General features: G+C 32.8%; 2 protein-coding genes across 2 annotated transcripts; both read left to right on the top strand.

Moving 5' to 3' along the window:
- The first annotated feature begins 607 nt into the window (after positions 1 to 607).
- LOC110715964 (beta-galactosidase 15-like) lies at positions 608 to 6,104 on the top strand. The gene is made up of 17 exons (XM_021894583.1): positions 608 to 802; positions 897 to 1,105; positions 1,259 to 1,325; positions 1,417 to 1,509; positions 1,658 to 1,801; positions 1,939 to 2,027; positions 2,152 to 2,257; positions 2,350 to 2,437; positions 2,681 to 2,799; positions 2,893 to 3,054; positions 3,151 to 3,347; positions 3,447 to 3,553; positions 3,665 to 3,774; positions 3,869 to 4,096; positions 4,222 to 4,436; positions 4,536 to 4,812; positions 4,920 to 6,104. The coding sequence occupies exons 1-17, from the start codon at positions 641 to 643 to the stop codon at positions 5,028 to 5,030; spliced, it is 2,484 nt and encodes an 827-aa protein (XP_021750275.1). The 5' UTR covers positions 608 to 640; the 3' UTR covers positions 5,031 to 6,104.
- Positions 6,105 to 7,156: 1,052 nt separating this feature from the next.
- Positions 7,157 to 11,183, top strand: LOC110715747 (20 kDa chaperonin, chloroplastic-like). The gene is made up of 6 exons (XM_021894355.1): positions 7,157 to 7,332; positions 7,884 to 8,061; positions 9,610 to 9,789; positions 9,883 to 10,038; positions 10,553 to 10,630; positions 10,754 to 11,183. The coding sequence occupies exons 2-6, from the start codon at positions 7,888 to 7,890 to the stop codon at positions 10,928 to 10,930; spliced, it is 765 nt and encodes a 254-aa protein (XP_021750047.1). The 5' UTR covers positions 7,157 to 7,332; positions 7,884 to 7,887; the 3' UTR covers positions 10,931 to 11,183.
- The last annotated feature ends 1,043 nt before the right edge of the window (positions 11,184 to 12,226 follow it).

Raw genomic sequence — 12,226 nt, 5'->3', positions numbered from 1 at the left:
TAGTCGTATTACTAATATGTTGCAAAGTACCAAAAGATAAAATAATGGGGATTTTGAAGCATTAATTTAAGAGAGAATTTTATTATATTTAAAAAAAATAAATCTTTTGGTTGGTTGATGATAAAGAGACAATCTTCCGATTTATTTTTAGAATCACATATTTTAAAATTTATTAAATTAACTTTAAATTCTTAACTTACAAACATATTTTTAAATTAATCTATTAAAAATTAAACAAACTCTTACATCTAATTTTTTTATTAATTAAATTAGGATAATAAAAAATAAACTCTCATAAAAAAAAATTAAAAAAGATCAAATTAGTTTTTTATTTTTTACTAAAAACCAAATTATAACTATATACACACGAAAAGATATATAATATAGATAATATACTACTCCGTATTATAGATTAAGTAATACGAAGTAATTACCAAATTAGAGGATAAAGTTCTAAGTTGATTTGTTATCCAATAGGATAAATTATCCAGTTATATATATATGCTAATAAAAGTAGATAGATATTAAAGATAATATTTATAAAAAAGATCTTATGATATCTAATTGCCTATAAATATTAGCTCAAAATTCCTCATTATTCATCGTTAATTTTAAGTGTTTTCTCTGTTCAAAGAAAAAGATGAAGACTCATATGATTTTTATTCTCTTAGCCATTGTCACAATTTTCACGCCTTCAATTTTAAGTACGACTGTCTCTCATGATGGTCGCGCTCTCCTCATTAATGGAGAGCGTAAAATCATACTTTCGGGATCCATTCATTATCCGAGAAGTACTCCTGAGGTACATTATTGTTAAACTATCAACGTGACAATTTTTTTTTTTTTTTTAATAAAGCTATTTTATAATGATTTTAATGATGTTTTTTTTGGGATAGATGTGGCCGGATTTAATCAGAAAAGCGAAAGAGGGAGGTCTTGATGCCATCGAAACGTATGTGTTTTGGAATGCACATGAACCAGTTCGAAGGCAGTACGATTTCACTGGTAGGAACGACCTTATAAGGTTTCTAAAGACCATTAAACAGGCTGGACTATATGCTATTCTTCGTATCGGTCCATACGCTTGTGCTGAATGGAATTACGGGTAAATACATAATCTCTAAATATTAGCATATATAGACATACATTGTTTTTGCTGTTAGAACTAGTAATGGGACAACTAAATCTTATTATTTAGAGTATGCGAATAATTTATATTGCGACCTAATATGTGTTACATATGACTTGTTTTGAATAGAGGGTTTCCCGTATGGTTGCACAACTTGCCTGGGATCCAGATTCGAACTGATAACAAAGTGTTTATGGTAAACCTTAATTAGCCAATTTATCATGCATATTCTTTTTTAGACGTACAATATTCTTTTGTTTGTCTAAAATTATCATAAATTGTAACAGGATGAAATGCAAACTTTCACAACATTGATTGTTGATATGGTGAAAAAGGAGAACCTTTTAGCCCCTGAAGGTGGCCCGATTATCCTAACCCAGGTTTGTTTATCTATGGAATAACCCGAATTTATTAAAGGATAAAATATGGTCTCAGTTATTATATATCATTGTTAGACCGTCTAATAAAAGAATTTGTAAATTATATATGCTAAAGAATTGTTTTATTTCTCTTTTAATGACACGATAGATTGAGAATGAATACGGCAATATCATGGATCCTTATGGTGACGCCGGAAAAAGATACATCAATTGGTGTGCAAAGATGGCCGTAGCTCAAAACGTTGGTGTCCCATGGATTATGTGCCAACAAAGTGACGCACCCCAACCAATGGTACATATTATAAAATCTTACCAAATCAACAAATTTATTATTATCTTAGCAAATCAACAAATTTATTATTTCATTTAATTGTATGATTATCATCTAATCTCATAATTAATTGCATTACATTTATTTCTCTAAATCAGATTAATACTTGCAATGGATGGTATTGTCACGATTTCACTCCAAACAATCCCAACAGTCCCAAGATATGGACCGAAAATTGGACCGGCTGGTTAGTTGATTATATAACTTATTATAATATAATGTTTAATTATGTTACATACCCACTATACTAAATTATGTTCAAAAATAAAATATGAATTATATGTTTATGTTAATTTAACGTGAAATTATAGGTTCAAAAATTGGGGAGGTAAACTTCCACACAGGACTGCTGAAGATGTTGCCTATGCAGTTGCACGCTTCTTCCAAACAGGAGGCACTGTACAAAATTACTACATGGTAAATAAACAATTTCTCGAAAATTCGTACGTGCTCGAAAATTTAATGAATTGTTACCATATATAGCTAATAAGTTGTGATTCTAATTTTAGTACCATGGTGGAACAAACTTTGGAAGAACTACTGGTGGTCCGTACATCACTACGAGCTACGACTACGATGCACCCCTCGATGAATACGGTATCTAACCCTAATTCATCAACAACATAATACATGTCGATTAATTCTAAGAAATCAATTGAAGAATTTGTTAAAGATATATTATCTTATTACTATCTTTAACATAAATATAGATAAATATGTTATTCTCCTAATAAGATCAATATGAAAAATATATCATATATATTTTCCGATATTGATGATATCATATCTCTAACATAATTAACAATTTTATGTGTTTAATTTGTATGATTTGTAATGTAGGAAATTTGAATCAACCTAAGTGGGGCCATCTCAAGGAACTTCATGCAGTGTTGCACTCAATTGAAAAAGTTCTCACCTATGGAGACATTACCAAAACTGATTTGGGCAACAATGTTACGGTACACAAATAATTAAACTTAATGTTTATAATATGAATTGCATTAGAAATTAGACGTATATATATAACTTTATTGTAATTTTAATACGTTTAGGTGACAACTTACAAGACTAGTGTGATCTCGAGTTGTTTTATTAACAACGATAACACATCCAATGATGCAACAATAACATACAATGGCAAAAACTTTACCATTCCTGCTTGGTCCGTTAGTATCCTTCCCGATTGCAAGAATGAAGTGTACAATACCGCTAAGGTGAGACTTTACTTCCGTGCACATTCACATATATAGCGTGAATTTTATAACTATTAGGTCAAATTAGTTAATTAACATCGATTTGATTGATTATAGGTGAATACACAAACTAATATCGTGGCAAAGATACCTAATGGAGCCAAAAAAGAACCAAGTGCTCTTACTTGGAATTGGACCCGTGAAAGGATTGGTAAGTTTGCCAAAGGCGGTAAAGGTGACTTTGCTATGGATGTTCTCCTTGAACAAAAGGCGGTTACTAATGACTCTAGTGACTACTTGTGGTACATTACAACGTAAGTATTGTACAAAAATTAAATTTCGTCGTTTTTTAGATCTATCCATATATATTGGAACTAATATATGTTTTTGTGGTTCGAATTATGATTTCTTAGTTTCCACCTTGAGAAAAATGATCCACTTTTGAGTAATGGCGACTTGAAGCTTAATATCAATTCAAGTGCTCATGTTCTACATGTTTATGTTAATGGCCACGAACTAGGTAAAAATCGATACTAATTTCGTTACATGACTATATTATATTTACTTGATTTTTAGCCGATTTAACTATGTAACACAATCTAATTTATTTATTTATTTTATTTTCGTGTAGGATACGAATATGTTAACACTTCTGCCTATGTCTACACTTTTGAGAAGAAGGTCAATTTGAGAAGTGGGAAGAACATAATTGCACTCCTTAGTGCCACGGTTGGACTTAAGGTATAGTACACATTTTATTAGCATACGAAATTGCAAATATATATAGATTGTTACATGTAAATTAAACCTAAAGTTGTAAATCTTTTGCTTGTAGAACTATGGTTCATTCTATGACTTGACACCGGTCGGAATAACCGGTCCAGTGAAGCTAGTTGGAAAGCAAGGGGCCGTGCTCAAGGACTTATCTAACCATGCTTGGACATACCACACTGGTTTGGAAGGCCTCGATCATGACCATCTCTATAGCGAAAAATCACTCTATGTCAATAAGTGGAGGACTAGCCATGGCATGCCCATTAACACTCGAATGATATGGTACAAGGTAATAATAACACGCGCAATTTAATTAATTAGTTCGTCTTATTTATTCTAATTATTATTGTTACATGTATGTAACTTGTCACGTGAAATATAACTAATTGTGATCGATGATTGTATTTTAATTAGACGACATTTAAGCCACCATTGGGAACAGACCCCGTCGTGGTGGACTTAAGTGGCATGGGCAAGGGAGAAGCTTGGGTTAACGGATTGAGCATTGGACGGTACTGGCCTAGCTATGTATCGGATAATGACGGGTGTACACTTGAACCTTGTAACTACCGCGGTCAATATGATAACAACAAGTGCCTCACCAATTGTGGCAAACCCATCCAAACAGAGTAATAAATTCGCGTCTTTTTAACTAGTATACCACTTTTGTACATACGTACATTATGTTGAACTCTAAATTAATTGTTTTATTTGTTACATATATGTAGGTACCATGTACCACGGTCTTTCCTAAGGAGTGACGTGAACACCCTTGTTCTATTCGAGGAACTCGGAGGGAACCCAACAGGAGTTAACTTCAAGACCGTCCGAGCAGGAGGAGCTTGCGCGAATGCGTACGAGGGAAATTTACTAGCCTTGTCGTGTGAAGGCAGGCCAATTTCTGGTATAAAATTCGCTAGTTTTGGTGCACCTCAAGGTGTTTGTGGCTCTTTTGAGAAAGGTTCTTGTGAAAGTGCCAATGATGCTAAGAGCATCCTTACTAAGGTACATATATTTTTCACGTTACATATCATAATCCGAATTATTATTATTATTATTATTATTATTATTATTATTATACGAGTTTTAACTTCGGTTTTTAATTTTGGTAGGCTTGCGTTGGCAAAGAGTTTTGTCTATTGGATGTCTCTGAGAAGACTTTTGGTGCGGCTTCAAGTTGTGGAGACAAAACCAAGAGACTTGCCGTGGAGCTCGTTTGTTAATTATAGTTTTTGCCAATTATTTTTAGTTGTTAGGAGTAACGAATTATTCTTTAAGCAATTATAAGTATGAACCACACTAGTATTTACTTTCGTTATTGTTATTAGAGATAGTAGCGGGTTAATTATATATTTATAGAATGTTATTGTCTTTTATTTAACATCAGATCATCAAGCTTATTTTCGTTAATTTCTTGATTAGTTATATTTACGAATTTGATGCTTTCCTAGCTATAGTCTTGAAGAATGTTCTTTGTGGAAAATCCTTGAAGATATTTATTATAAAAAATAAAAAAATAATAATAAAAAATCATATAAGGTGTACGATTATGAGAAGAAATCTATGATAAAAGTTTAAAAAAAAAACTTAGGATAAGATAAAACAAACCAATCTCTAATATAAGATGAGATCAAAGGCCTAACTATTGGTTGGAAATCGGCAGCAAAAAGGACAAATTTGATTAAAGGCCTAATAATTTCTCTAAAATCACTCCGATCCTTTTAACCTAAATAAAAGTCATACTCCAATTTTCTTTTAAAAACTTTGTTGTTCTTAAATAAAACTGTTATTTTACATATATCTATTTAATTTCTTTTTTACTTTTAAAAAAAAATCAATTCCTACTCCTCATAATGAACTCAAATAAAATTTATCAAACCTGTTATTAGTCAAGCCTATGCAAACCTAGGTGAACTCGTAATTTCTTTATTTAGACTTGACATAGACCCTAGACTTATCCAATCCGAACTTGATTTGTATTGAGATTCGACCTTGATTCAAAGACGAGGCTTTTTTCGATCTTTAGATTAATTATAAACATACTCTCGCGGCCTCGCCCAATCCAATTTGACCTAACTTAAGACAAGCTACTTGGAGTGACTCAAAGTACGTTAGTCATGAAATAAGAACTCGATACTCAACCGATCCAAATTCGACCCAAATCCAAAAAAAAAAAAAAACTTGGCCCAAACTAATGCAGACTCAAACCAAACTAAGATTAAGGGCCTGTTTTCTTACGTTGAAATTCAGTTCAGTTCAGTTCAACTCAGTTCAGTTCAGTTCAGTTCAGCTCCTAATTTCCTTCTCTTATAAAATATTCAGTTCAGTTCAGTTCAGTTCAGTTCAGCTCAATTCAGTTCAGTTCAGTTCAATTCAGTTCAATTCAGTTCAGTTTAGTTCACTTCAGTTCAGCTCAGTTCAATTCAGCTCAGTTCAATTCAATTCAGTTCAGTTCAGTTCAGTCAATGAGAACAGACCCTAACCCCCTAACATGACATGAGTTGAAACTGACTCTAACTCAAATATAATTAAACATTTATCTTTTTACACCCGAATATGAACTGACTTGAAATCTCAAGCCAATCCGATTTGATCCTACACTGATTAACCATTACACAAATCCGATGTGACCGATCCATCCATAACCAATCCAAACCCAACTTATTAACTATATTTCCATATAATGTGCCCATACCCGAAAAATCGATCCGTAACCGTTCCCAAAATTAGGGTACCCGATTCGATAACCATAATTGTTCGGGTATTCGTTCCGATAATTTGTTATCGGGTATGATTATTGGGTATCATTTTAAAATTAATGGTTACCCAATCCGATCCGATAAACATTTTTTTTGCTTTTTTTCCCTACTTAAATCTTTTTTTTTTTAAAATCTAAACTCTTACTAAAATTCATAATTACTTTATAATATCAATGATTAGTAATATTATTAATAATTTGGTCAAAATCATATAATATTGCTGTTAATTGGTGGTAAATTATATCATAATAACTACATATTTAAGTTTAATTATCATTATTGGATACCCTATTGTGTACCCGATAACCGATCTGAAAATTCGGGTACCCGAATTTATCAATTCGGATTATGGATATCACTTTTAGAAATTTTGGTTATCAGGTATCCGAACCGATAGTACCAACGGTACGGATACCCGTCCCATGCTCTCCCCTACCTACAATGAATAATGGATACAACCATACCTCCGATGGATGTTAAAGAAACAAAACAATAAGTTGAGAATTGGGCAAGAAATGCAAGCCCATCCAAAGACCAATTAACCCATCTATTCAAACCATCAACCATTCAAGCCACCCACCCAACCAACGTTACAATTCTAGAATTCTCCTCTTTAACCAATTTTAAAACATAAAAACAAAACAATCTCCTTGAAACTTCTAGGGTTTCATTCATTATCCTTCCATCATCTAATCTTTCTCACTCTCTCTATCCTTCTCAACTCACTCACTTCGCTCTTGCACATCTCTATTCACCAATTAAAGAGGTATTTAGTCATTCATTAAATATCAATACATGTTTAATTATCTGTTTTTCTCTTGGATGAAATTGTTGCAATATATGCATGAATTTCTATGCTTGTTTTTGTTAATTGATTAATGGGGAATTTTTAATCAGCTATGTTTGAATTCTGGGTATTATTGTATAGTATGTGCTCACTAATGTGTATTATTTGAGCTAATTTCAATTTTTTCTGCTCATTCTTGCTAATGGGTTGATGGGGTTTTTAGGCAATTTTATGTTGTGGGTAGTATTGTTCGATTACAAAGTATTTGCTACCTATTATTGGTTAATGGAATTTTAATTTACTAATTTCAGAATTGTGGGTTGTATTGTATTGTATAGTAATTCTCTTCGATTTTTTTTTGCTAGTGAGATGTTGTGTTTATGCTGAATTTCAATTTTATCTGCACATGATTGCTAATGGGGTTTCTTTTTTGGTAAAATTGAATTGTGGATTGTATTGTATTGTATATGCTCTGCATTATTGTTAGTGGAATAATATTTTTTGTTGCTAATTTTGAATTATGGAAGCAGGAAAATGGCAGCAGTCCAGCTTACAGCAGCAACTGTTTCAAGCAGGAGTTTACCCACTTTTGAACAGCTTAGGACCTCATCACTTAAAGTTGCCGCCTTTGTTCCGTTGAGACAAGGGCTTAGCCAGAGGTCTTTCCGCCCTCTCGTTGTTAAAGCTGCTACTGTTGTTGCCCCTAAGGTACTTTTGCTTCATTTAATTTGGCTGATTTTCATGCTTTGGTAAGTTAGTTTTGCATGTGATTTGTCGTCCAAGAACTGTTTTAATTGCTGGAATGTTACTTGATATTTTCCTGTTAAGGATTCTAGGTGTGATTGTGGCATGATTATATATGTTGGTTGTCGTAGTCAATCTAGCAATGATGTTGAATTGAATAGGTTGAGTGTTTTATATTTGTGATTTCATTGGATGAAGGAATTATTGCGACTAAGTAGACAATTTGATATTTGATAGAAATAATGACGAAGTTTGATAATTGTTGGCTTGAATATTCTAAACTGGTGATTACATTTGATGGGAGGATAATTGGGGAATAAGTATTCAATTTGATGTTTTCTGGAGGCAATGATGAAGTGTAGAAATATTTGGTTTAATTGTTTGACATTATTGAATGCATTGGATGGTAGTATAATTGGGGATGAAGTGTATTATTTTAAAGTCTGTTGCTTCCATGTATTCATTTTTTTCTTTCCTACGAGGTTGGTGCAAGCTGATGTGATTCTAGGCGTCTAGCCGTGCATTATGGTGTGTTGGTAGACGATGATTTTAATGTTTAAATTGTTGAGCTGCAAAAGCAATCCACCAATTAGAGTTGTTTGATTGCGAGGTTCTGGGAGGAGAGCCTTCCTGTCACTTTTTTTAGTGAAGAGTTGTTTTTAGGTCTCTAAAGTAGTAAATCATTGTAATTTGTAGATGTTTTGTCAACTGAGATTTGTTAATTTTAGGAGCAGTCTAGATTTTGGGTGCTCTGCTATAGTATATAAGCCTTTTTTTTTTTTTTTTTTTTTTTTGGTTGAAGTTTAAGATCCATATCTTTTTATTGTCTATTCTGTGTAAATCTCTGATCAGTTGTATAATATACTGCTCTACATTAAGAGGTGCCTTGGCTTCTCACTTTGTGACCTGTGGACAGCTTGTGTTGAGTCTGTTGACTAATTAAAGTTAAGAGAGATTATTGTTATGTCATCCATTATTGATGTTATTGGCCCCACAGTTTTCTATCTTTGAACGCATGGGTTATTGTTGCCTATGATATTATTAACGTTCTTTGTTGGTGTTTAATAGCTGAAATCTAATTTTAGACCATAATTTGCTGAAACTATGAATGGAGTATATTTATAAATGATAGTGTGAAATTATATTTGCTAGAATTGGGTTATTAGCTGCTGTTTAGTTGTACTAAGTACTAACCCCATTCCTTGGCATAATTGCACAAGGCTTCCAGGTAATTTGAGGTTGAATGTTAGCTGCTATTTATATTTTTTTTTTTCTTTCAAAAAATACACTAATATAGATTTAAAAAAGAAAGATTGATCGTGAACTTTTGGTGTAAGTTTTGTTCTTGGATACTACATAGTCGAGTAGTGACACTTGTAGGCATGTAGCACTTTTGGATGTCAAAAGTGTCCTTAAGTATTGTGTAGATTGTTATTGCCTAATGAAAAACATTTTTTCTACTAAAGTTTGATAAATTACTGATCTACTCATTGTGTTGATCAAATTGAACAGTATACTGAAATTAAGCCTCTGGCTGATAGAGTGTTAATCAAGATCAAAGAAGCAGAGGAGAAGACCTCTGGTGGAATATTGCTACCCTCAACAGCTGTGACTAAGCCCCAATCTGGCGAAGTGGTAGCTGTTGGAGAGGGCAGGACTATTGGGAAGAACAAAGTAGAAATCGGTGTCAAGGTACTTATTTTTGACTAAAAAATGTTTTTTCGGTGCTAATACATTTTGTTTGCTGGTTGACAAATGTTTTTCTGTCTTCTTCACTTGGTGCAGACCGGTACCCAGGTAGTATATTCCAAGTACGCAGGGACTGAGCTGGAGTTTAATGGGACAAACCATCTGCTATTGAAGGAAGACGACATTATTGGCATTCTTGAGACAGATGAAATAAAGGATCTTAAGCCTCTGAACGAGAGAGTTCTCATTAAGGTCAGTGTTTGGGTCAGTGTTTGAGTTCCGTATTATCAATTTTTATACAAGTACTAATTTGTGAAATCTCCCCTTGGGTGTTTTATCTTATCACTATCACCTGCCATGTTTTGTTATGTTTCTTTTTTTTTAATCGTTTGATTAGATGTATGAGCAATACAAGAAAATTCCATGTGTTTAGTTTTGGCACAATCAGATGGTGACTTTATTACTAGAAAATCTATTGGATTCAACGGTGCAGTATCTAATGTTATCAATAGTCTGATGATTTAGAAAATAGACTTATAAGGGGTTTATTACTTTTGGTCTGTGCCTATATGATAATCCAAAGGGATTTGGAATGAAGCAATTGCTTGACTCCATCATCCTTGGATTTACATGTTTGCAAATATTCCATCTTTTTCTAATTGTTGTGAGATTTAATTGAATGGAGCATGCATTTTTCTTTATAATTCTCGTACTTTTGATGGAAGCTGAATGTTTTATTGAATACTATTGGTGCCTGAACTTATAGGTCGCTGAGGCTGAAGAGAAAACTGCAGGAGGTTTATTGTTGACCGAGGCATCAAAGGAGAGGCCCTCAATTGGCACTGTAATTATCTCCAATCTCACTTGTGTTTGTTTATGTCTTCCTTTCTTTAGGAGTTTAGGGGTGGCCGGGTTTGGGTGTTAGTCCCGCCTATTTCTTAATGCTTACAAATTTTTTGTGGAACAGGTGATTTCCGTTGGGTCTGGTCCCTTGGATGAGGAGGGAAACAGAAAACCATTGTCAGTTTCACCAGGAAACACAGTGATGTATTCCAAGTATGCAGGAAGTGAGTTCAAGGGCAAAGAAGGTTCTGACTACATAGTGCTTCGGGCATCTGATGTTATGGCTGTGCTCTCATCTTAATCTCAGATCCCGATATGTAAAAGGAACGTTTAGGTGGTAATGATTTTTGTAGCAGCTTGCAGGATAATTATGAATCATGAAGTGTCCATTTAGTTATGCTTGCAATTTTGATTGTTGAGTTTCACATTTCACTTTAATTATGTATTCTTGAACCCAAAAACGGAATCAATAGAAATACAAAAGGGTTCTGAATGTGAAGATTGGGGCTCAAATATCTTTGAATAATTAGCCATGTTTGTTATATTCGTACTTAGCTACTTCGCTAGTTCGGACTCTTGGGAGAGGAATCTTTGAAAATAAGGTTAAACATGCTGTAGTAGTACAGTTAAAACATGAGCTGAAGAAGGCCTTGCCTGACATAGGCCGATTTTGAATTTCCATATTTTTTATTTTTGGTCTCTTAATTAATTTCCCTAACACAAATCTTATATTACCTCAATTCTTGAAAATTTGACACACTATTCACATGGGGCAAATAACTTAACTTTGACTAGGTTGTACTAGTATGATTAATATGTACGTAGAATTAAGGCCCTGTTTTCTTCACCTTAATTTTGTTGAACTGAAATTATTTTTGCTGAACTGAAATTATTTTTGCTGAACTGAAATTAATTTTACTGAACTGAAATTATTTTTGCTGAACTTAAATTATTTTTATTGATTTTCTATTATAATTCTTCTTTAAGAAAACTGAATTTTACTGAACTAAACTTATTTTTATTGAACTGAAATTAAATTTTACTCCCCGTGTTTTAATAAGTGTTACAATTTGATCAAACACGCATATCGAGACACGACTTTGACCATTAATATATCTAATTATATGTTAGTAAAATTATATGAAATTTGATATTATGAAAGTATACATTATAATGAATCCAACAATGTATTATACAATAACATTTGTTTTTTATACTCCTTCCGTCTCTTTATTAACGTCCACTTTCTCTTTATTATGTGAGTAATAAAGAGCCGGAGGGAGTATATTAGAAAATTAATCAAGTCAAAGTCATTATGTGAATAGTGAAAAAAGTCAAACTGTTACACTTATTAAAACAGGGAGAGAGTATGAACTGAACTTATTTTTACTGCAATTATTTTTACTTAATACTTTTTTTTTAAGGTGAAGTAAACGGGGCCTAAGAAAGAGAAAGAAAAACATGAAAAATTAAAGAAACAATGATTTTACAGGTGCTTGTCTGAATCCAGCGGAGTAAATTGGGCTGGTTTTACACAAAGTGTTCATCTTAAATTCCACTTATTTCAAGTTTAATAGGTTCAAATAAGTTCCCCTCA

The sequence above is a fragment of the Chenopodium quinoa genome, unplaced genomic scaffold (assembly GCF_001683475.1).
Source record: "Chenopodium quinoa cultivar QQ74 unplaced genomic scaffold, ASM168347v1, whole genome shotgun sequence".
In the NCBI taxonomy this organism is placed as follows: Eukaryota; Viridiplantae; Streptophyta; class Magnoliopsida; order Caryophyllales; family Amaranthaceae; genus Chenopodium; species Chenopodium quinoa.
Note: the sequence above shows the minus strand (reverse complement) of the source record. Positions and strands in the feature narration are given on the sequence as shown.

What these genes read in the sequence shown, in the direction of transcription:
- LOC110715747 (XM_021894355.1), top strand. Translation starts at nt 7,888, where the DNA reads ATGGCAGCAGTCCAGCTTACAGCAGCAACTGTTTCAAGCAGGAGTTTA. An exon ending in ACGAGAGAGTTCTCATTAAG is followed by an intron (nt 10,039 to 10,552) that starts GTCAGTGTTTGG and finishes CTGAACTTATAG; the next exon opens with GTCGCTGAGGCTGAAGAGAA. An exon ending in AGAGGCCCTCAATTGGCACT is followed by an intron (nt 10,631 to 10,753) that starts GTAATTATCTCC and finishes TTTGTGGAACAG; the next exon opens with GTGATTTCCGTTGGGTCTGG.
- LOC110715964 (XM_021894583.1), top strand. Translation starts at nt 641, where the DNA reads ATGAAGACTCATATGATTTTTATTCTCTTAGCCATTGTCACAATTTTC. An exon ending in AAGTGTACAATACCGCTAAG is followed by an intron (nt 3,055 to 3,150) that starts GTGAGACTTTAC and finishes GATTGATTATAG; the next exon opens with GTGAATACACAAACTAATAT. An exon ending in GTGCCACGGTTGGACTTAAG is followed by an intron (nt 3,775 to 3,868) that starts GTATAGTACACA and finishes TTTTGCTTGTAG; the next exon opens with AACTATGGTTCATTCTATGA.